General features: G+C 34.5%; 1 protein-coding gene across 1 annotated transcript in view; it reads left to right on the plus strand.

The window, feature by feature from the left end:
* Positions 1-16,788, plus strand: part of LOC148953546 (integrator complex subunit 6-like) — a 30,987-nt gene extending 14,199 nt beyond the window's left edge. Inside the window, exons 4-7 of the mRNA XM_089087734.1 lie at positions 2,036-2,169; positions 5,791-5,989; positions 11,106-11,321; positions 16,452-16,788. Of these exons, the coding sequence (XP_088943860.1) occupies positions 2,036-2,169; positions 5,791-5,989; positions 11,106-11,321; positions 16,452-16,597 (695 nt within the window). The 3' untranslated portion in view covers positions 16,598-16,788. The remainder of the gene's footprint in view (positions 1-2,035; positions 2,170-5,790; positions 5,990-11,105; positions 11,322-16,451) is intronic.
* The last annotated feature ends 7,978 nt before the right edge of the window (positions 16,789-24,766 follow it).

Below are 24,766 nucleotides of genomic sequence, written 5' to 3' on the forward strand. Positions count from 1 at the left end.
AACAGGTTCCTAGATGGTCAATCAGATTTAATCAATTGATTGATGGAAGCTTTTGATCAAAATGATTGACCGTCTAAGGTGTCCTTTTGCAATTTTTTTCATGGCCTCCACTTCACACTACTTCAATTCATATTTTAATGCTTTCTCAACTGTCCCTGCATTCCACTTGTTTTCATACGATCTATCATTCAAATTTTGCTTGTACACGCTCTTCCTCTTCTATACTAAACATAAAGCATTTTCACTGATATTCCTAACTGCATTTCTAAATTTCCCCCTAAGACGCCATCACTAACTTCACAAATCGTTTTCCTAAAATTATTCCATCCATTTTATACATTGTCAAATTTTAGATTATCTAGTTTAGTATTCAACTGTTCCTGGAAGGTTTTTCTCATATTCTTATGCTAAATTCAATTAGCGTCATAATTTCCCAGAAGGTAATTACCCTTCTTAAATTTCGCTTTTAGATTAACCCTCGACAGTACTAGATGGTGATCTTTACTTTTAACCCTCTAACAGCACTCACGTATATCCTACTATCTTGTATCAATAACATAATCAATAAGATTATCCCTCTTGCCATCATGTGTATACCATTTTAACTTATTTTAGGACCAAATACTGTATTTGTTAATGCTATATAGTTAAGCGTAAACAAATTTAGCAGTCTATAACTGCTATTTTCTTCTCCTCAACCAAATTTACCTGCTGCATTTCCGCAACTATAAAAAACGGAATATTGATACCAGTAGATACATCAAAAGAATCAGATTTTTTTCTGATTTCAAATATATGAGTTTCATCAAATTTAGTCTAACCCATCCAAGTTTTGTTGTATCCATCAAAAGTTACGAGCCTGAAAAAATTTGCCTTATTTTCAAAAAGGAGGAAACACTCCCCAAAAGTGATAGTCTTAATGAAAATCGAACCATCAGATTCAGCATAACAGAAAACCCTACTGTAGATATTTCAAGCTCTTATCTGCAAAAATGTGGAATTTTGTATTTTTTGCCAGAAAAAAAGATCACGGATGCGTGTTTTTTTTTTCCAGGGGTCATCGTATTGATCCAGTATTCCTATAATATCGAACATAAATTAAAAGTTCTAGTGCCCTTTTTAATTGACCAAAAACATTGGAGAGCAACTTGGCCCTCTCCCACGCTCATTTTTTCCCGAAGTCACGCAATCAAACTTTTGAGATAGCTTTTTTCAGCATAGTCGAAAGTCTAATAAATATGTCTTTGAAGATGACCTATTGTATTGGTTATTGGGAAGTATACAAACCTTTTCAGGAGGGATTTTTTCTGGGGGGGCGGAGGGGGAGGGGTCGGAGGACGGGATTACGTAAGAGGATCTTTCCATAGAGGATGTTTCCTTGGGAGAAGGGACATTTCTATGAAGGGGGCGCCGGATGTCCCGCCATTATTTAAAAAACGATCAGAAATTTAATAAAAAAACAAGTTTTTTCAACTGAAAATAAAAAGCAGTAATAAAACTTAAAACGAGTAAACATCTTCTCATGTATAAAGTAGAGCGTTACCTAGTCAATACCTTGCTCTCGCCGCTTTAGTTTTTTTAATACTCTCAAAAGAACTATTTGTTCTATTTAATCGGCCTTTTTGATTAAGGGATATGTGATTCAAACTTTATCGTAAAGAGCGAGGTATTGACTTGGGGCGAACCCCCTCATATACGTAATAATTTCTGTTCATTTTAAGTTTTAATGTTGCTCCTAGCTTTCAGTTGAAAAAACTTTTTTTTATGTAATACTATACATCAACCGGTTCTCTTGAACCGGTTAAATTGTACCGACATAACTCTGTACAAAACAAAAAATATTTCTTTCGTGATTCCTTTTTCTAAAACGTTTTGCCTTTATACATGACCTTGTCGTGATGTTTTGTTGGAGGGTAGTGATATATTTGCCATGTTTGTGTACCGGACCTTAAATTTTGTATTTATTAAGATATTAATTCTGTTTTCGAATTAAAAGGTCTAATTCAGATTTAGATAGATATATGTTTTTTTACAGACATATCTTGTAATTTGCCTATAAATCAAATGGGAAATTACCATGAATATCTAAAGAAGCTACCTCCCCCGTTAAGAGAAATCGAGCCAAGATCAAAGCAATACTACACTTTCGGGAACCCTTTTAGGATCAAGGTAAGTACCTTCGGTCAACTTTTTGAAATTTCTTCTTCTTGTAGGCTACTAAGCGGATATTTAACAAGCCTCGTGAATAATTGATAGATAGATAAATTCAACAACCGTAATAAATTTAAACTGCGAGAGTTAAATACGTCAAGGTTCGACAGCCTGGAATTTACAAAGCTATATCTATAGTAGCTAAAACAAAACTATTTCTATTGCTGTTTTGCTAAGTTTAAGACAAATACATTCTTAGACCACACTGGCTATACATGACAAACGAAACTCAGAGAAGAGAGAAAGTAACAAAATGAAAAATAAAATCAAAAAGGGTGATAAAACGAGGATTTTGTCAGCCAGCGAACCATGAAGAAGACAGAATATAAGCAAATATTTCGACAAGGACCTCCGCAAAGTCTTCCTAAGTGATAAACAAAAACAAAAAAGAGAAGAAAAAAAAAACGAGAATCTAACCTTTCAAAGTTTCCTGTACAAAGACAGAATAGACACTGAATAAGAAACCAGGCAGGAATCAATTAAAATTAAATTTACCAAGATGATTGTGTAAGAATCTTTCGTCTTGCATTAATTTTGGCTGGTCTACAATTTCGGTTTTCATTAGATATGCAAATAGGTTCTTTTAAGTTTTTTCGGGTGAAAATATTGATTGAGTCCTTCAAGATTAAACTGTCCACTTCAGTTTAATCTTGAAGGACTCAATCAATATTTTCACCCGAAAAAACTTAAAAGAACCTATTTGCATATCTAATGAAAACCAAAATTGTAGACCAGCCAAAATTAATGCAAGACGAAAGATCCTTACACAATCATCTTGGTAAATTTTATTTTCATTGATTCCTGCCTGGTTTTTTATTCAGTGTCTATTCTGTCTTTGTACAGGAAACTTCGAAAGGTTAGATTCTCGTTTTTTTTTGTTGTCTTTTTTGTTTTTGTTTAGCACTGAGGACGACTTGGCGGAGGTCCTTGTCGAAATATTTGCTTATATTCTGTCTTCTTCATGGTTCGCTGGCTGACAAAATCCTCGTTTTTTCACCCTTTTTGATTTTATTTTTCATTTTGTTACTTTCTCTCTTCTCTGAGTTTCGTTTGCTAAGTTTAAGATTATCTTGACTTCAAAGTGATCTGTGATATCTTACCTCGCGGAAGTATACGCTAAATGGAAGACTATATTTGATTAGAAACTCTGGTCGATCCCTCAGAGAAGAGTCAGAAACCCCACCTAGTGAGTCTAGTTCGGCTGTAACTAGCTGTAATTCTGGCTATAATCCTTAGTCTGAGTTAGGACCGCTGGCTCTAGCCCCTGCATATCCAAACCAATTCCTAGGTGAGGTTGGTGCCACTTGTATTTTTAATCCAATTGGAGTGGATTTTCTCAGCAGGGAATCTGTGGAAGGTTCTTGGAAGGCTCTGGGATAAGACATGAAACTATGTGAATCGCAATGGAAAAATATAAAATACATAGTAGGCATGGTTCATGACTTCGTCGAGAGTCTATTTGTCTCCGATTTCTTATTTGTCCTCTGCTAAACATTGTAATTGTAAGTGCGGACAGCTGATAAAGCGATTTACGAGTTTTTTTGTGTTCCATAAAAACTTGTATATCTGTGATTTTTTGTTTGCGCTTTTTGATCCAAATTCAATTTAAGGGGTATTTCCGCCGTTTCACTCCAGGTAACACCTGCTGGAAACAGCTTTTTGTTGATACGTAGGCAGAATTTGTTTTTCTTCTGAATCCATTTTATTTAAAAGTATAGAAAAGCAATGTCCAACTAAAACTTGTTAAAATATCGATTTTTAATTTTTGAAGCAATCTGTTAGTTTGCCTCGGCAATTTTGAATCTGCGAATCAATTGATTATTTTTCCATTTACTAACTATCCGTTTGAAAGGATTGAATTTAAGAGGAAGACAACTTTTATAAATATTTTTTGGATAGTAGTTTAGTGAGACATTGATCGTTTCAAACATACTTATGTCGAAACACAAAATTCATGGGAGTTCGAGCAGTTTTTTTTTGGCAATAGTGAAAAAGAAAAGCTGTTAAAAAAAATTATATTACGTTTACAAAAAGGCAAAGATAAGCTCATTGACTATATAAACGGAGGCATTGTCATGTCGTGTACATTACTTTATTGATTTTCTTGGCCACCGAAATTAGCAAGCTGCTGCCTAGGCTTTAGATCCAAAAGAGTCCGACCTGGGTACAGAAGAACCTACTTCAGTTTTACCGTCTGGATCCTTCGATATATCCTTCAAAATTTGTATTTTGAAGTAGAATAGTACGTATATCGTTCCTTGTCGTCACGTAACGATTTGAGTCTTGATTTTCGTGAGACGTTACTGACTGATTTTCCTTCCATATAAAAATTGTATTTTTCATTTTAGGGATATTTGATAAAAATCATTTCTTTTTAATTCAAAATAAAAGCGTTTCTAAAGCTTTCTGTTTAAGATATAACATTTCGGATCAGTTTCTACAGTTAGGGTCATCACCGGTGTTGAACCTTTGAAGCCTGCTTGTGCCTGGATCTTGAGGGATAAGCAAATCTGATTGGCTCCGCGTAAAGTTCAAGAATATGTCTCTGAAATTCATTGTTCTCCTTTTCTTTTGGCCCAAAGAACTTGCCTCGTAAGTTTTAAACCGATGGGGGAAAGAATCTTTAATTTTTTCTGCTGAAGTGTCGGTGATGGGATGGGATATAGGGGAAGCGACAAATACACTAAGTTCCACTAATCGTACCGAATGAGAGCTCCTGTATTACTCTGACTGAAAAAAGAATTAATTTAACTATCTTTCTGTTAAAAAGGTAGGAGGCAGTGCTGAAGGGACCAAGTGTCTTCTTCGGTCTCTCGATAATTCAAATTGTAGTATCCCTATGGTTCTGTTTCAAAACAGATACTAATAAATAGTATTAATTTTACATTATTGTTTAAATAAAAAGACAGAAGTGATAAGAAAAAAGCTAAGCAGCAGAATTTCGTATAAATAAGAGTATAGAAACTTCAATAGTAGAAGACTTGAAAAAATTTAATGAATGAAATATAAAAAAGGGGTGCATCTTATACCCCTATGCTGCATATATTTATTATGAATTTTTCAGTCTTATTAATATACTTGATCAGTTTTTTATGAGAACTAATAATTAAATGGGGGCAAGCGTAAGTAAGAGTGGGATAAGTGGATTGTATCTCCTCCCCTCTCCTCCGTTTTTAGTCAAAACTAGAATTTAAGGTGCTATTAAGGCTTCTTGTCCACAGTCCTATAGTAACAGTTGAACACATAACAATCCTCAAATCCAAAGGGCTTATTTATTTTTTGCCATAAATTTACAGAAGAACCATGGAGTATAGCTGAATATATGGTTTTAATTTGATATAGTACATAATGATATGGTGCTTAATCTTTGAGATGAAATTGCTGAAATTTGTCTTTTCTCGTCCTAATCATTATCGGTTTGTCTTTTATTTTATGATTCAAAGTCGTTCTGTTATTATGCTCAGTGGATTTAGTTTTTGGGAGGATGTATTAGATCACCCTTTGGTTTGAGGCACGGTGGCACGCAAACTCAAATTAATTATATTGCTATAATTTATCGCTACTTCTTTTTGTTTTTAGAAGGTTTTGATTGATGAAGCTGACACTGTTGATAGATTTCAAAGCGAAACAGGTAGAGGCATAAAAAGGACCTTAGAGGCTGATACCATTTCTCAGATGACTGGAAAGACCGGAATCAAACGTGGTCCTCTACCAAAAGACTTCGTTTATCAAAAGAAGTCTTTCACGGTTGATAAAAACTACCGAGGAGTTGCAACAGGTAACGTTAAGAAATTTCACCGTTGTGATACAGGTATTATTATTATTATTTATTGAAACTCCGTCTTAATACAAAAAGAAAATGAGCACTATATAACTTGTCTTTTTTTTAGGAAAAAAGGAAAAGTGTACTATATAACTAGTGTAGAAGGATTTGGTTCCAATTATGTTTTGAAATCTTTTGTTATCGTCTTCTATAAATTTAGCAACAGCTATAGTAGGAAGTGCTATATAAATATTATTGATGCGCTTTGAATTGCGTGTCCAAATTGGATATCTCAGTAGGTATTTTGTGAAACGGAAGAATGTGGAGCTGATTTTCAATTTATCAGCGTAATTAAGAATCTTCCAGAAGAGGGCAATGTAGGAGATGTGAGGTAGAACAACAGTGTTTTACAGCGTTGACAAATAACGGCAATTGAAACCATGCTTAGCAGAGACAATGAAAGCATATGAAGCTGATATGTGGTGTTTGATTTGTTCTGTTAGGAGATGACGAATGTGAGAGATTGTGTTTTCAATGGGAATGGCAAGTTAAGCGATTTGGTCAGAAGGAGTGGATCTTTTAATTCCCAAGCACAATTTCATCAGGAAGTGGGCCTTTCCTGTAAAAAACAGGAATGCGTCGGACTTTTCAACATTGAATGTAAGACCAATTTTTTTAAATTTTCGGAAATTTGGTCCAAAGTTCGACTGAGGTTAAAAATGCCATCAGCACAAGTGACTAAGGAGATATTGAGGCAAGAAAGAACGCAAGACATCTGACACTGGTCTTGAGCTTCGAGGACATAATTATTGAAATAGCAACGTGAGGCAATGGCACTTTGCTTGTCTCCTTACTTAACTGGTACAATTTTATCCGGTGGCATTGCCATTTCATTTTTCTAAAGAGGGATTTTAAGTCGTACTGGTTGCTTAGCATGCATCTCCATTTGAGATCTGATGAAAGCCGAATATAATCAGGGAATCAAAGGTGCGGCGAACATAATGACTCGCCTAGGTGAGTGAATTAACTGTAAAAGAAGCATAAAACAGGGCATTAGCAACAGCCGCAGGAGCATCTGCACATCCATTGCCATGTTGAGAGCCAAACTGATGCGGAAGTGTGTAACATTCTTCTTCAAGTTTTTTTTTATGAAATGTAGTCCGTAAAGCTCGCATAAACTGGTTGACACAGTTATGGGTCAGAAAGATTTGCTTTTATTGGAGGTTTTTCGTTTCTTCGGAATAAGAGAAAGATCTCCCACTTAGAATATTGACGGAACCAAACCTTGCGTAAAAATCATCTGCAGCAGTAACATGAGATATTCTAAAAAAGCAGCATCATCTTTTTTGATATGTAGAGTGTTCATTCCATCTATGCCATATGTTAGCTTTGGCTTAAGGCGTTTAATAGCATTAGACACAGACGTTAGAGATACCGTATAACCAGAGTCAGGGAATGCATGCAAAAATTGCCAAGCTTTTCTACATATTTGTGTTCAAGCTGGGGGTCTGGCGGAAAGAATTGAATATAAGTGAAAACGACGGGCGTAAAACAGATTGGGTTTTGCATAACATAGATGTCAGGTTAATCTAAGTTATAAATGCATAAATTATAAGTCGATGAGTTGAGGAAAACAAGTTAAAAAGAACAAGTTTTGTAAAGTCCAGTTCATTTTTCACCCCTCGTTTTCACTTATGTTCATAGATTTTCGAAAAAATATTATGTGCTACTTTTTAAACCTTTTTGAAAACGAGTAAAAAAAATCATGTATTTATTATTTTGGACTTCTTAGTCTTCTCTAAGACTAAAATTTGTCTTATTCCAACCTATGTACCACAACCACAGGCAAAATCAATAAGAATTCCAAATAGGGATAGGTCCTTTTATTAGACAGTGAAACGAAAATATAAAACAAAGACTCTAAATATTTCGATGACACAGTCGGTCATCATCATCAGTAGAGTTACTGGAATAATAAAGAGAATAATAGTAACCACAAGCAAGTCTTCTTTCCACTCAGCTAGCAAGTTTTGTTTAATAGAGTTTATTTTACACTTTTTGTTGCACCCAATCACCCGTTTATATTGTTTTATTCATACAAGGAGGTGTACATAAGAGGGGAATTTTGATTGGAATTGGGCATGCGGAAGTGGCCAAAAAACAGATCACAAATTGAAGCAATTTATTTGACGAACAAACAAAGAAAGTGACATAAAGGTCGGTGAGTTGAAGAAACGAGTTAAAAAGTGATGTCTGTCAAAGGAGTGTAAAGCGGTAAATATCTTACAAAACAGTTTTTGTAACAAATAATAGCAATAATGCAAAAACTTGAAAGGAGTTTAAAGTCTTACCCAGCTATTTTGGCAGGGGTGCAGTTCTAGCATTTTATTGCAGGGAGGGGGGGGAAGGGGGAAAGAGTGGTCTTATTCCGGAGAGTCAATGGGCAGGGGGTATATACTAACTTTTTATACCTGGTATTGGGAATCAACTGCCCCCCCCCCCCAAACGACACCATTCTATTTTAACAAGGCCCAGTCAAAGTCTCTTCTTGGATTTTGTTACCAATATGGTGTGTAGAATAATATCGTGTCATTAATACGTAATTGAATTTGTTTTTTTCTAGTATACGCTCCCTCCTTGTGGCGCAAATAACTTCCAGTTCTTATTAAAATCATGTTACAGTGCCCAACATTCCCACTCTCTTTTACCTTTTGCCTTAAGCTTTTTTTAATTGGGTTCTTACGAGTGGGGTGAAATGTTTTTCCTACATTTTTCTTGGTTAGGACAATCACGAATACTTTGTAGCAAGCATACATGTTTTATTCTTAGGGGTTTACATTTCTTGCTTTTAGGGGAAGAGAGGGTGAAGTTATTACATAAACAAGTAATTGTTCGCTATTTTCCTCAATCTATATTATTAACATGAGTTTACTAACTCAAGTTATCCTAGCAAGACGGTTTTTACCGTGATCCCGCAGGGGCTCATCAGGTGCATTGTCATGCTATCTACATTATTCTATTGACTTTATGGGCTTCAAAATTACCAGTCAGCATACCCGATTTTAGACACCTTTATATTTCTTGGGTACCAAAATTAGCTAGTTTCCAATCTACTTTAGGTCCGTGGAGGCCTGATTAAGGTACTGAAGCACTGAATCTAGTTTTACCACAGATAGCGCAGTATAACATATCTATAATAGGTGGCTCTGCTGTGGAAATGAAATAAAAGAAGTAGCCCGGGAACTTCAATATTCAGATCTTTTGTTGAATTCTTTGACACACGTTGAAAAATAAGCCTTAACTAGACCCATTACTTGTCTTTTCTTAACCTGTACTTGCATTCACCCAAAGAATTATAGCTTTTTCTGAGGTTAAAATGCAGTAGATATCGGTAGTTTTAACCATATGGTAGCACTAGTTGAATTTTTATCTAGATACCCCTAATTAGATTTTCTTATTCATTTTTTTTTAGCTTAGCTGTGTTTTCAGATAATTAGAAAAAAAGGAAACGGCAAAAAAGTCAATTTAAATATTTTGCTATGAAGACGAAAATAAAAGCTTGACAATTACGACATTCTCGACTCCTGTGTGTGGGAAAATGTTTAAGAATTCATTTCGGGGGAGGGGGGCAATTTAAACATTGTCTTTAGCTTAGTTCTGTTTTCAGAAATCCAATTTAAATATTTTGCCGTGAAGACAAAATAAAAGCTTGACAATTACGACATTCTCGGTTACTGTACGTGGGAAAATGTATCGGAATTCAGTTCAGGGGATGGGGGGGGATGAGCTAGTTAAAGCAAACAACAGAAAAATACGCATTTATGGTAAACATGAGAAAAATAGAGTTATTTGGGGAGATCTTGGCTTTTTGTCGAGAAGAGGGGTGTAGGACAGAAGGCTCTCCTTGCGGTTCTGCCCATACTTCTGCTATTTTTTATTTTTCCTTTGGAAAGACCGGCCACTCTACAGTTTCTTCGAAATTTTCTTATGAAGACGTTTTTCAATATTAGTTTTATTTCATTTTTCAATTCACATTAATTTATGATGTTTTATAGGAATGTTTTAATGTTTTCAAAGCTTTTTGGCTAAGAAATATTGGATTGTAATTTGTACTTTTGATAGAATTTGAATATTCAGCCGAAAAATTTTAATTTTAATTTTTTAGTTTGATGTAATTATTTATTGTGATTTCTGTTCGTTTTATGTTTTAATATTACTCTTTACTTTTTTAACTATGTTTTGTTAATTATTAGAGAAGAAGCTGACAAAGGTTTATATCCCTTGCTAGACATTACTGAAATAAACCCTTGCAAAGGAGAAATGAATGCTCTAAGTTGATTTTATCTTTTTATGCTATAAAGGGATGCTATTCCAAGCCGATATTGTGCCAACCTTGTTGAATGTTCTTTACCAAGATTTTCGAAGGTTTCTTAGATCAGTTTTTCACAGCTATTCAACGTATTTGAAAGTCTGGTTATAAAATGTTTTTTTACGGGCTGCCTACGGAAGCATTATATTACAAAAAAAAATTAAAATTATAACAGAATTGTGTAATTATGCAAAACTATAAAAAAATTTAATTATTTTACATTTAAAAGACATCTTATCGTTCAGTCCGTCTTTGTAACCGCAAAAATGATCTTGGAAGTAAAAAAGGAAGATGGCTCGCAAGTTAGGTCACACACAGGACCGTAAATTATATAGGATTCAGCCAAATACACTGCAATCACGTTTTTTTTTTTTTTTTTTTTTTTTTTAGGACAAAGAGTGAAAATCTGTGAACAGAGAAAATTTAATCTACGTATAGGGCGGCATATTTTGTTACATGAAGAAAGAGTGGGTTTGTATATGTGATGAGAAAAGAGACAGAAAAGGCAAAATGTGAACTTCTTTCGGATTTGTGGTTAATATCAGTGCGGTCTTGTTAGTTTGGTTACGAATGAGATATGGACTTGTATCTAGATGAACTGGCGATAAAAAGAAAATGTATTTCAATTTAATAGAACAAGAAAAAGTTTGCAAGTAGAGAAAATGATAAGCGAGAATAAAACAAATTATTATGTAAATAAACCGAAAAATTCGTACACAAATATGAAAGTTTCCGAAAAGACAAATATAAATTTTCTTTCAGGTTTGAAGCCATCTGCCAATCAAGTCATTTCAGGAAATATTTCATGTCAAAACTTCGGCAGCAGAACATTAAACGCTGTCCATAAGCAAGAAAGTAACCAGCTTACTACGTTAGCGAATCTTTCAAGAAGCAAGTTTAAGCCTGACCAACAAGCTATGCTTCATAATAAAGAAATCAGACTGAGGGTTTTCAAGGAAATCAGAAAACCGGGAAAGAGTGAGTTTCTAAAATTATACCATACGTTGTCCTGGTTTGTTGACGTTTCACTCATTCACGGTTTTTAATGATTAAAGTAATTTCAAAAGCAAAGTTTTTTTTTTCATCAGAAGGCACAACCAGAAATTCAAGAAACCAGACCTCACGCAAGGAAAATTGTGGAAATGTATGTTTTTTTATATAGAAAGAAATGAAGAGAATTTACTTTGTTCTCTACATTTCAATACGTATTGAGTTTAATTAAACTAGCTAGGTTTTCCAGCTGTGATATTCTCTCCTTGGAAATTTTACTCTTCATAACATTCACATTTCTTACTAATAAGCCTGGTAAATTTTTATGGTTTCTAATATTCACTCTTCATTCTAATTTATGGAGCTTACTCCTCTTAACACTGACATTAAGCCATGGAATCTCAATTTCTCCAGAAATTAATTTGCTTCTCCAACACATCTTCTTAGGATACTCAAATAATCTACATTACCCTTTTTTAGATAAGTCTTATTTATTTCTATTTAATACTGTTTCTATCATAACCTTTGTCTTGATCCTTAAAGAAAGATCTCGGCTGTGATTATTAAAAGTCCGACACACGCCGTTTTTGTAACTTTTCAGGAGAGTCAAAAAACAGAAAAAAGTTTCTTAGCTGTGGTCGCTCTGAAGGATGAGGCTAATGGAGATAAGGAAACATATTCTAAACCAAATTTTCAATCCTCTTTTCAGTTGTATAAATTAATTTCAAATATTCCGAGTGAATTCAAAATTATTCCATTTTATGGCGTATGTCTTCTTTTTCCTATAGAGTAAGACAATCCTCTTCTGTCACAATTATTCTTATCACAATCAAAATAATTTAATTTTTTGCTTATGGCTCCATTTTACTTGAACATATTACTTAAAACTTAAACAATACCTAAAAATTATCATCCTCTTCTGTCAAAACTGGTGCATGTCTGATTTCATTTTCAACCAAAATGGCATATGTTGTACTTTTAATTATCACAGCTGATCTATATGAACGGTGTGTTTAAATGAAGTTCAAACATAGCATCAGTCATATCTACGTAATCATCTGGTTAACCATATAAATTTAGGGCGTATACTTACGCTGTTCTATCTATTGAATGAAACGCTTGTACATAAAACTCTGGAATAAATGGTAATGGGTATATAAAATGGGTATAGCATGGTATGGTATAAGGTATATAAAACGGATAAAATAATAAATTAGTATAGTGATTCATGCACTTCCTCATTAATAATTGAAGCATCACATGTGCTCTGTGCATCCTTTTGCTATCCTAAAGGAACACTATTTATACTAAGCTATATACTTCTTACCAAATTAAACTGATGCTTTTATATACCCATTAATATACTCATACCCTTTATTCCAGAGTTCTATGCACTAGCGTTTGATTCAACTGACATAACAGCGTAAGTGTACGTCCTAACCTTAAATGGTTAACCAGACGATTACGTATATATGGCTGGTGCTATGTTTAAAATGAACACTGCTTTGGCTAAGGTAGGTAACTAAATTAGATGTAGGTAGGTCGTGGATATGAGTATTGCAGATGATTATAAGTATATCTTTAAAATTTACCTAAATTAATTGGTAGTTCCCTTAAAAAAAATCTTCATTACAGCCGAATTAATGTAAAATATTACCTTTCAAATGATAAAAGATATCTGGATGATCTCCTAGTAATAAATTGCCCGGAGTTTATGGAGATTTCAAAAAACATTTATTCCACTAGAGTTAATTCTGGAGCCCAGCTATGGGACAGGACACTCTGACCATTTTTTAGATCTAAATATTAATATTTCAGATAATAATAAATTAGTTTTTAGAATACATAATAAAACTGATAATTTTAATTTTGAAGTAATTAATTTCCCATTCCTCGAAAGTAATATATATTCAGATATCGCTTATTCAGCTTTTTACTTCCTACTATTTAGATATGTAAGAATTTTCAGTAATTACAAAGATTTTAAAAATAGATGTCAAACGCTTTATCCAAAAATTCATCTTAAGAAGTTTTTCTGCCAATAAAATTAGTTGGCAATTTAAAAAGTTTAGTTTTCTTTATAATGAACTTTTAGGTAAATATACAAACAATTATCAAGAAATACTGAAGAATAGTTTAATGTAATTGCTCTTTCATTTTTCTTTTGGGGTTTTTGTATCTATACAACGTTTCTGGACCAGCTTGAAGGGCTTTAAATCTATAACTGGCTCCAGAAACCAATAAAGCACTCTGTTTTCTAACCCACCTCCGGCCCCTGGAGTCTCTGATTGTTCCAGATTTGTATTTAAGTTTCACTGACCTATGGGATTCCAATATGGATAGAACTAATCTTATTTTGTATGTATTTTTTGAATAATTTTTCAAGTATGCATGTATTTCACAATTTTTACCTAACATAGGGATACCGTAAAAGAGCTTTATGGTAGACGCTCCACCTCGCCGGGTAAGGAAAGCAAAGTGTTGAAACCCCTTTAGGCAGGTGGTATTCCTCTAATGAGCCCTAATGGAAGGTAACTACTTGGAAATATTTCGTTAGATTTAAGGTGCTTTTGCTTGTAAATTTACAACGGCTTTCATTTATTAATGACGACTTTGCATGGATTTGGACATTTCGATTTGGTTGACAGGTCGGGTATACTGTTTTGTCCTACGTAATTCGATAGTTGACTGAGGTTAAGACTTCGTTCAAGTACTCATTTTTTTTTAAGCCAAGTAATTACCTCTAAAACATTGCCTCTATATCATGTACATACTATCGGTACCTCATCCTCATTGTGCTTAAATCAGTTTAATTCTTTATCTAGCTTCTCTGTACAAAAATTAATGTTAATTTTATTCTAAATCATTAAAAGCCTTCTTCCTACTTTCAGTACTGTTTCCTACAACCCTATCCCTGCTTAGAATGCCTTCTATATGTTTACCAAGCCTAATATCTACCGTCCACACGTTTATCTACCCTATTCTGAATTTATAATGATACTCTGGGTGACTCAACACACTCATTGAAAGCTATTGTTACAAATTTCTCTAATTAGCCTAAATTAGATGTGGATAGAATCCCTGATCACTGGAAGAAGCGGGAAGAAACTTATCTCAAAACTGCATGGATAAATTGATAGATGAATTTATTTAAAAATCCAACAGTAAATTTAAACAATAAAAGCACGTACATTGTCATGTAAAACTCCATGGACGGGAGTGTGAATGGGTCTGTGTTAAGAGGGTGCAAGTTGTAGCCGAGCACGTACTACTCATAACATAATTATGATCGACAAAATACTCTACTAGCCTACGTTGAAATTTTCAGTCCCAAAATATGTATATGTAGACAATAAATCCGAAAAAACGGAGCTTTTTATTGCCTTTATGATTATTCCTGCGTTTCAGGTAAGATAAATGGAATAGATGGTGAAAACAATTCAAGCAATAGACTAGTAGTTGTAGACTAGTTTTTGGCCTCTAAATTGACCACTTTCGTTGCTCTTTTATCAAACAAAGGAAAAAAACTTAAGCGATTGGACAAAATTTCTTTTTCTTGTTCTTGAATAAAAAGTGAATAATGGGCTCCAGAAATAAAAGTACGACAACCATTAGATTTTGTACTTCATTACAAAAAAAAATCAATCAAAAGTGGGAATTTAGTGTTCAATCAGGCTAATGTAGATTTTGTGGTTAGAACAAAAAATATGCATTTAAAGAGCTCAACAACACGTTTTTTTGTTGTTTTTTTTTGGTTTCTCGAAAAAAAAAAGAGTAACAGAAAACTACATATATTTTCTGAGTTAACCGTTTCTGTTCTTTGATTGAAATGTACTGTTTTCTGTTCCTCTGTTTTTGTTACATGAAACAGAGAAATGCGCGTGCTTTGGTGCAATTTTTTTGCTACCTTGCAATTTCATCACTAGAGATAATTTCGGAGACCACACTGCCTTTCCATGACGATAAATAAAAGTTTAAGTAGGGATAAAATCCTTTTAGTAGACAGTGTTTCACAAACAGTGATAGAAACTCACAAAAAATACCAGATATTTCGGTCACTGCATATGTGACCGAAATATCTGGTATTGTTTGTGAATTTCTATCACTGTTTGTGAAATACTGTCTATTAAAAGGATTTTATCCCTATTTGAACTTTTATTTATCCACTAGAGCTTTTGATTTTAGTTCGTTTCAAGACTCTGATAAATAGACACGCGTCTGTGACCGTTGTTCTTAGGAAAACTACTAAATATCATATATCTTGGGGCAGGAACTTGAAGCCTCCATTTCGTAGTCCTCAATCACGTTGAATTGCTTGTGTAATCTTCCTGAAGGTCACACCTTTTTGAGGGATATCCTTCCTCCTTTTCTTCTTAATTAAAAAAAAATGTATTAGTCTATTACTTTTTGACAAAGTCAAAATTATGGAATTGTAAGGATTTTGTATATTTAAGCAGTTCTTAACAGCTTCTTATGTTTACATATTGTAAAAATTTCTTATTTTAGAGTTTCGGTTAAAATTGGCTTGGGTCACTCTATGCCTACTGTTTATTACCACGAACTTTTTGAACAGTTTGGTTATTTTCAAAATTAATTGAATTTTTTGTATCTGTTCTATTTCATATGTTCCAAAGGACCAAAAGTCCTTTGGAACATTTTATATTGTCCAAAACATGAATAAAGTTTGCAAATTTATCCTGACAATTAAATTTGTGGTGTGAAGTGTAACTCTACCTGTGACATTCACACCACTACAAAAGGTGGGCTAACACCCCTTAATTATAAATTACGATTACTTATACGAAGTAGGTAATTTCGGAGACCACTCTGCCTTTTTATGACGATAAATAATTGTTCGAATGTGGATAAATCCTTTTAGTAGACAGTGAACAAAACAATCAAAAAATATACTTGACATTTCGATCACATGTACAGTGATTGTCATCAGCAGAAATACTAGAAAGAAATATGTCAGCAGAATTTTAGTTTTGCTTCTGATGACTATCACTGTACATGTCATCGAAATATCTAGTATATTTTTAGATTGTTTTGTTCACTGTCTAACTAAAGGATTTATCCCTATTCGAAGTATTATTTACGATTAGTTTTCTCTTTTAGACTTCAGTCTGATATTAAGCCATTTGAAGCATTTGAAAGGTTCAAAAGTCGCTCAAAAATCTCTTCTGGATCAGATTACATACGAAGCAAGAAGATTCAAGAGACAAGACCTAATTGTGCTGGTTCGCAAGACATATATTCTCTAAGTAGTGACCTTTTGCTTACGTGTTTTAACTAATAAACTGAAAGACAGTTGGAACTACCGTTCGTAAGAACCTAAATAAGGGCCTAGTCTTAATTTTGATTAACAATAATTGCAATTCATCGGTGACCAGTTTTAATTTTGACAATTTTGTTATGTAAATTATTCCACAATTACAACAAGTTTGCTATGAGATATATGTTGTTTCAAAATCAATATAACTAGCCTTATTAGAAAATTTTGAACTAGAAGAGTGAATTTGTATCCTCAGGAATGATTTTTGGCTTTGTATTTACGCTTCCCCAAAGCCTATGTCTAATAACATAAGCTGTAATCTGACAATATTGACATCAAACGTGTGCTTAAACCGTAAACTTAATTGGATATACACAAGCCTATCTAAAAAAAAATGTCAGTAAAACACCATTACTTACCGGTATTTGGCTATTTTTGCTTCATTTTTTTCTCAACTATATCAGTTTTGTAATGAAGAATTATGTTATATGGTATAAGCTTTTTTTAGAATGTCAATTCCATCATTTGATTGCCATTTTATTACATACGACCTTTGTAAAGGACATCAAGGGATAATCTTGCACAAAGAGAAATGTGATGCATAGATCCATACTGATCCTTAGCTGCAATTTAGGTGTTGCTCAAATATTGGAATGGTGAACGGCTTTACCCACATTTGTTCATGCAAATTTTAGGAGGTAGTTCATAAGAGGTGAAGTCTCGGCGATTTAACATGGGAAGATAGGGATTAAAAACTACCGCCAAATATAGTTTAGTATCTGGCAATCTCAGTATGAAAATCGAAAATTTCTAAGAAAATTGGATGTTTAATATGATATTTTTAATCAGATATTTTGTGGAAAAAAGGCTTATAGAAGATGCTACGTTATATCCATCTATTATTAAATCAAACCGCCATAATAACCAATCCTTGTTTTGGCAACAAGGCTAGACCTGACACACTGGCAATACCAAGGTCGGGTACATTTATATCCTAAAAAAGGCTTTTGATTTAACGCACCCAATATATCTAAGTTTTTATCTCATTCATTTTATATCTTATTTCAATTTAAGCAAGAACAAATGCACAAAAATCTGTGTATGGCTCACAGATATGGCTTTATCAAAATATGGTAAACCATTGCCAAAGAGCTAGAAACACGAACATATTTATGTTCATATAATACCCAGTCTCATAAGTTTTTTGCAGAGTAAATATCCCTCTGCGAAAGCTTTAGGTCGATACAGGTCTTATCAAGGGCGTATCGTTGATTTTTGTGAAAGGGAAGAGTTTTTTTTTTTCAAGGAGAGTTTTACACAAAAAATGTCAAAAGAGATTAAAAAAAAGGATATGCGTTTTGTTACGTTTCTACGACTTGGAAAAAAACCGGCTCAAACCAAGTATTACCCCATCCCTGGATACAGCCCTGAGTCTTGTAGAGGATTGCCTCGAGTAGAGCAACCAATTTTCTGGAAAAATGACATGACTAACTTCATTGAAGTTTTTTTCGATTTTACCAAAAATTCGATTTGTCACTAAAACAACGGAAGTAAGAATCACTGGGTCCTTTGGTTTCAGGAAGAACTACATATTCTTAAAAAAGGTCATGTTTTATTATTTTTGTTTGACTATTCCTTAACTATTTTACCTTTAGTTTCCTTTGACTATAAACAACTATTAATCTTAATGCTAATTATGCAGGTATTAGGCTTTAGAGTAAAACAATTATTTCTTTTTAAAAAAAACCTAATCATCATAAAATTTTCTTTCAACAATTCAGTTTAAGAAAAATTTCTATTTACCTGCTAAGTTGATACACTGATTAATTTGTAAAGCTGATCAAATAAGAAACACTTAAAATTAAAAAAAATATATATACCTGTAAGATAAGACTAAAAACGATCCCCCCTCCTCTTCATATGCACATGTATCCGATTTTAAGGGCCATTGAAAAGTCAAAAACATAAATAGTCACAAAGACAATGTCTTGTAAACATTACTCCATAAATGTTTTTGCTCATATACGATTATATAATCAATTTCAATATAAAAAATGTTGTATATTATCTTTGGAGAAAACAGGGTAAAAGCAAGAAAAAAGTTTTTAAATAAAGTATTTATGTGTGTATAATAAAAAAAATTTAAGTATTTAAAAATAAATAAAAAGGAAAATAAAAGAAATAACGAGGACTGGTGTATTAGTGCTCCGGCTTTTTTTTGTTTTCCATACCAGAAACAACCAGGAAAAATGAAGCTAGAGTCAATCGTTATTGGCTGAAGAAGTAGCCATCACCTTTTTGGGAATGAATAACAAGTAGAATTAACAATATTCTTTTTGTATTCCAAACTGAAAACTAAGGCACAAGCAATTAAAACAAAATTAGAAGTTTAGCATTTTTCCGGAGCAGCAAGGCGTTTGCGTTCTGTTGAAAAAACCGAGGCCGTTTACAATCACATCCATAGTAAGCTTGGGGGGGGGGGAGTCATCAGCTAAACTTCCATTAAGGGACGGGAAATTTTAGGGATAAAGCAGCATCTATGTATATACAAAAGTCGAAGACCCATATTAAACTAAACTGGTCAAATTTTTATAATGATTAAATATGTTGCTATATACTCTAACCCTTGGTAAGGCTATTCGCTTCTTTGTCTACTTACCACCCGCTTGAAGAAGTCGTTTTCTTTTAAAATCGTTTCCTTTATTTTTGCTTGCTGCTGATGTTAGGGAGCGTACAAGGGAACGATGTTGCTTTGTCTGTTGCTTAACACCTTCTGGCAGTTGAACATTGCCTTCAGTTAGATTTAAACAAAGTTCAGATATGAGATTAATGAATTCTCTGTCAACATCATGTTTGAGTATGGCCTTCTTAAGTCGTGGTTTTGAATTACCTAGGACGGTGAATAGATGTCGATGTTCATGTAGTTTCTTCAGTGTCATGACACTGAAGAATCAAGCATGAAGAAGCAAGCACACCACTGGAAATCAAGTCACTTCCTGTCTCTAATTTTAACATTAACAACTGATTTGGGGCCTGGCGCTTCACTAGCTCCGGGTAAATTGACTCGTCCCAATTGGTAAAGTCCATTCGAGAGCTAATGTGCGCGCCTTTTTCCAAATCGTCCAATAAATTCGCGGTTCTAACTTTTAGCAAAAGTGAATTGGTATCCCCGTAATATACTTGAACTTCTCCCTCCCCCAGCAATTGGCGCCTACACACATCGTAAAAGAATGACAACATGAGTTTTTTTGATATTTTGGTTATTGAACTGCCACCTGCAAAATTTTTATTTAGAATTACATTTCTTTTTTTTTGATTCAAGAGGACCATATTCGAGTCTATGATGATGAATGATTGAAGTTTGAATCGGCAAAGATTCGAGCACATTCTTTTGGGTCAGTCACAACGTCAAAACGACTTTGATTACGTACACTCTCGCACATTTTACCGAAGGCTGAGTTCAAAATGAGTTTAAAAATTTCTTTTTCAACCTTCGTTTTTGCTTCGGAACGTTTATTGACAAAAGTGTCAATAAACGTTTTCAAATAAGGTTTCTGATCAAATTGGAGGGGTATATATATCCTTGTGAAGTTGAAACTGCCGGCTACCATCTACCGCAAAAGAACGTGATGTAAAACGATATTCTCTTTCGGATGAAGATCGGTGATAAGTTTTTGTTTTGAACGTTTCCAGCGCACACCACCGTCCTCTACCTTAGAAATATTGTATGGACTCAAAGAGTCTCTAGTCACCGCTCTGTTTATTCACGGGAAAACAAAATCCTTCACCGAGTAATGATGCTCCACCGGTATTTCACCATCGATTTCAAAAAACCATCCCCGCGGTCCATTCTCCTTAACATTGGAAATGTTGGGGAAATCTGAAGCAAGAGGATCGTTAAACCATTTATAATTTCCACACGGCAAAGAGTAATGAGACATTGCCGACGGATAGAGGGAGTTCATATCTAAGAAAAATGCATCCGAATTTACACCGGTGTCTTGTCCAGTCGGATCAGTTTCAAGGATACGATCTGAATGAAAAACATAACCTCCCCTCATTGATCTCTCTACAAATAGATGCAGATCCACGTCGGTGATCAAGCCTATTTCCTCTTTACTGATTTTAAGAATTAGATGAAGCTGAAACTTTCGTTTCAGCTTTAGCAGAGCATATTTGGCTTCAACCAGACCATTTTGTAAAATTTGATGAAGCCTTGGCTATTTCTAATGATAAGGGTTACACCCAATGGGCGAGGGAAGCCATAGAAATTAAAAAACATATGTTTGCTAACCTTTCCATAAATAGGGACACGGGTAATTTAAATATTGACCCAATTTATGATAACCTTCTAAAGAATGAATCAATTGTCAATAAGGGAGTAAAGATTTTAAATAATCACCAGGGGACTATTTTACCTGTTAGACCAAAACGATTTGCTTCAGTAATAGCTAACAAAAGGATTATTTCGCAACTGAATAATTAAAGTAATTTACAGTTTTTTTATTTTTTCTTTTGTTACTCTGGTGTCCTCACTGAAGTAACTCTATTTTAGCATCTTTTCCCTACGTGGATTAGTTTGGGCCGTTTGTAAATTTTTTTTTTTTTTTTTTGGGGGTTTTTTTTTGTTGTTTTTTTTTTATTTTTTTTTTTTTTTTTTTTGTTTGTTTTGTTATTTCGTTGTTTATAAGCCTTGTTTTTTTAAATGCGAAATATCCGCGTTGTTTTGTTTCTGTTGTTTTCCTTTTCTCTCCACTGGCCACAGTCTCGTTTGTTTGTTTTTTTTTTAGAGATTTTTCTCTTTGTTGGTTTTTTGCCATTGAATTCAAAGCTTATTAAAAAACATGAGGTCATTGCAGTCTCTTATGCTCACGCACAAAGAGACTCGTGTAATTCCATGCAATTGGTAGAGGTAGTTGAGAGATCAGGTGGTAAGGATTGTATGCTCTCAGCCGTGACAGTACTCATTAAAACAGCAAATAAATCGATATCACGGCTGCGAAATACGTCCTATCCAGTGAATCTATCACCAGAGAACGAATTGGCCATTAAAACTGAAAAAATGTGTTGGGTTTGCAAGGGGTAATTTGTTGAGGGTAATGGGAAAGAGGGAAAGGGGAAAGAGGGTAAGGGGAAAGGGGGTAACGGGATGGTCCGCGGCCAAGATCATTTGAACAACCCGATTGTATCGGGATTGAGCAATTTTCGTGGAGTGGCTCCTCAATCGTGCAATTTAAACGTTAGTCAACAATTGTTTCTACTTGTTTATATACACAATTCCATCTATGATCTGAAATTTATTTTACCAGAGTTGGCACCATTGCAACGAGGCGGAGTTGTAGATGGCGCATGGGTAGATGGTTCTTTTTCTTATAATACCATTCCCAAATGGTGTGAAAAACTGCTGCTCTTAGAATTCAAATGGAAAATAATAGATAATGATAAATTGTGCATGAATAAGATCCGTTTTTTAGACTCCTTTAGCTTCTTCCCCAAATCCCTAAGACAACTCATTTAAGTACAGAAAAGTGACGATTTTAATAGTTTCCCCCTCCTTAAGCAACACCTCCTTAAACAGCACTTTCCAGACGGTGAAATATATGATTTATTAACGTTCAAGGGCATATACCCGTATGAGTACTACAAATCCACCGCGAGGCTTTCTGAGGAACAATTGCCGTCCATCGCCTCATTCTATGATTCACTTTACGATCGTCAATAAACTACTGTCGACTATGAATTTGCCAAGAGGGTTTGGGCTAAGGAAGGTTTTAAAATGGGTGGGATTATTGTAAAATGTACCTGGCAAGTGATATATTGACGTTACTGGATATTGTGTGTAAGGAAACGGATAAAATATATGGGGAATTTGGGCTGGATTTAGGTTATTATTTTTCCACTCCTCATTTGGTGATGGATCTAATTCTTAAAATCAGTAAAGAGGAAATAGGCTTGATCACCGACGTGGATCTGCATCTATTTGTAGAGAGATCAATGAGGGGAGGTTATGTTTTTCATTCAGATCGTATCCTTGAAACTGATCCGACTGGACAAGACACCGGTGTAAATTCGGATGCATTTTTCTTAGATATGAACTCCCTCTATCCGTCGGCAATGTCTCATTACTCTTTGCCGTGTGGAAATTATAAATGGTTTAACGATCCTCTTGCTTCAGATTTCCCCAACATTTCCAATGTTAAGGAGAATGGACCGCGGGGATGGTTTTTTGAAATCGATGGTGAAATACCGGTGGAGCATCATTACTCGGTGAAGGATTTTGTTTTCCCGTGAATAAACAGAGCGGTGACTAGAGACCCTTTGAGTCCATACAATATTTCTAAGGTAGAGGACGGTGGTGTGCGCTGGAAACGTTCAAAACAAAAACTTATCACCGACCTTCATCTGAAATAGAATATCCTTTTACATCATGTTCTTTTGCGGTGGGTGCTAGCCGACGGTTTCAACTTCACAAGGATACATAGAGCCCTGCAATTTGACCAAAAACCCTATTTGAAAACGTTTATTGACACTTTGCTAGTAAGCATTCCAAAGCAAAAATGAAGGTTGAAAAGGAAATTTTTAAACTCATTTTGAACTCAGCTTTCGGTAAAATTTGCGAGTGTACGTAATCGAAGTCTTTGTGACGTTGTGACTGACCCAAAAGAATGTGCTCGAATCTTTGCCGATTCAAACTTCAATCATTCATCATCATAGACTCGAATATGGTCCTCTTGAATCAAAAAAAAAGAAATGTAATTCTAAATAAAAATTTTGCAGGTGGCAGTTCAATAACCAAAATATCAAAAAAACTCATGTTGTCATTCTTTTACGATGTGTGTAGGCGCCAATTGCTGGGGGAGGGAGAAGTTCAAGTATATTACGGGGATACCAATTCACTTTTGCTAAAAGTTAGAACCGCGAATTTATTGGACGATTTGGAAAAAGGCGCGCACATTAGCTCTCGAATGGACTTTACCAATTGGGACGAGTCAATTTACCCGGAGCTAGTGAAGCGCCAGGCCCCAAATCAGTTGTTAATGTTAAAATTAGAGACAGGAAGTGACTTGATTTCCAGTGGTGTGCTTGCTTCTTCATGCTTGATTCTTCAGTGTCATGACACTGAAGAAACTACATGAACATCGACATCTATTCACCGTCCTAGGTAATTCAAAACCACGACTTAGGAAGGCCATACTCAAACATGGTGTCGACAGAGAATTCATTAATCTCATATCTGAACTTTGTTTAAATCTAACTGAAGGCAATGTTCAATTGCCAAAAGGTGTTAAGCAACAGACAAAACAACATCGTTCCCTTGTACGCTCCCTAACATCAGCAGCAAGCAAAAATAAAGGAAACGATTTTAAAAGAAAACGACTTGTTCAAGCGGGCGGTAGCTTGTTGAAAATTTTACTGCCAATCATTGCAGGACTTGTAAAAAGTTTTTTCTAGAGAAAGAGAGAATGGTCAAACCCTAGAAATTGACTCCAATTGAGCTCGCCTTTTCGCCAAAGGAACATTTTGAGGACAATGTCAATAAATTCATTAACAATGAGACAATTGCCGACGATGAAAAATTAATTCCGCTTCAAAATACACTTCGCCGAGTCGACAAACATAAACCATATCGTGAGAGACCACTCAAAGTAAATGTCATTGATCACAATAAAGAAATGACTCCATCATCATCATATCATCAGCAACAATAATACCAAACGAAGAAGATTTGTCTAAAGTTATGACAAGTGTTGTAGATCTAATGCCACATTCTTATCGTGAACAGTGTAAAAGACTCTTGACATACCTCAATGACAGTGAACATGTTCAAATTGATGCCAATGGGAATCAATTTGTAATCCATGGCAAGACCTATATTCTACTTGATTTATTATCATATTTGGTCACGAATCGTAAAAGAGTTGTATCATTTGACAGCCATCCGCATACATTTTTAAACTCATCAAACTTTGCGAAAAGCCTTATTGCCAAGAAACATATTTTAAAACGATTAACGGAATTTAGTCAAATATCAAAAGATGTTTTTAAATCATTTTCGGAAAATACTAGCACGCCAAGTGGCAATGATTTGACAAGAGTTATGAGTGGGGGAGTCAAGCGAAGACGTCTTAATATAAATGCATCTCCCTCACCATCACCT

The sequence above is a fragment of the Artemia sp. Qi Xiang Cuo genome, chromosome 4 (assembly GCF_049724085.1).
Source record: "Artemia sp. Qi Xiang Cuo chromosome 4, ASM4972408v1, whole genome shotgun sequence".
NCBI lineage: Eukaryota > Metazoa > Arthropoda > Branchiopoda > Anostraca > Artemiidae > Artemia > Artemia sp. Qi Xiang Cuo.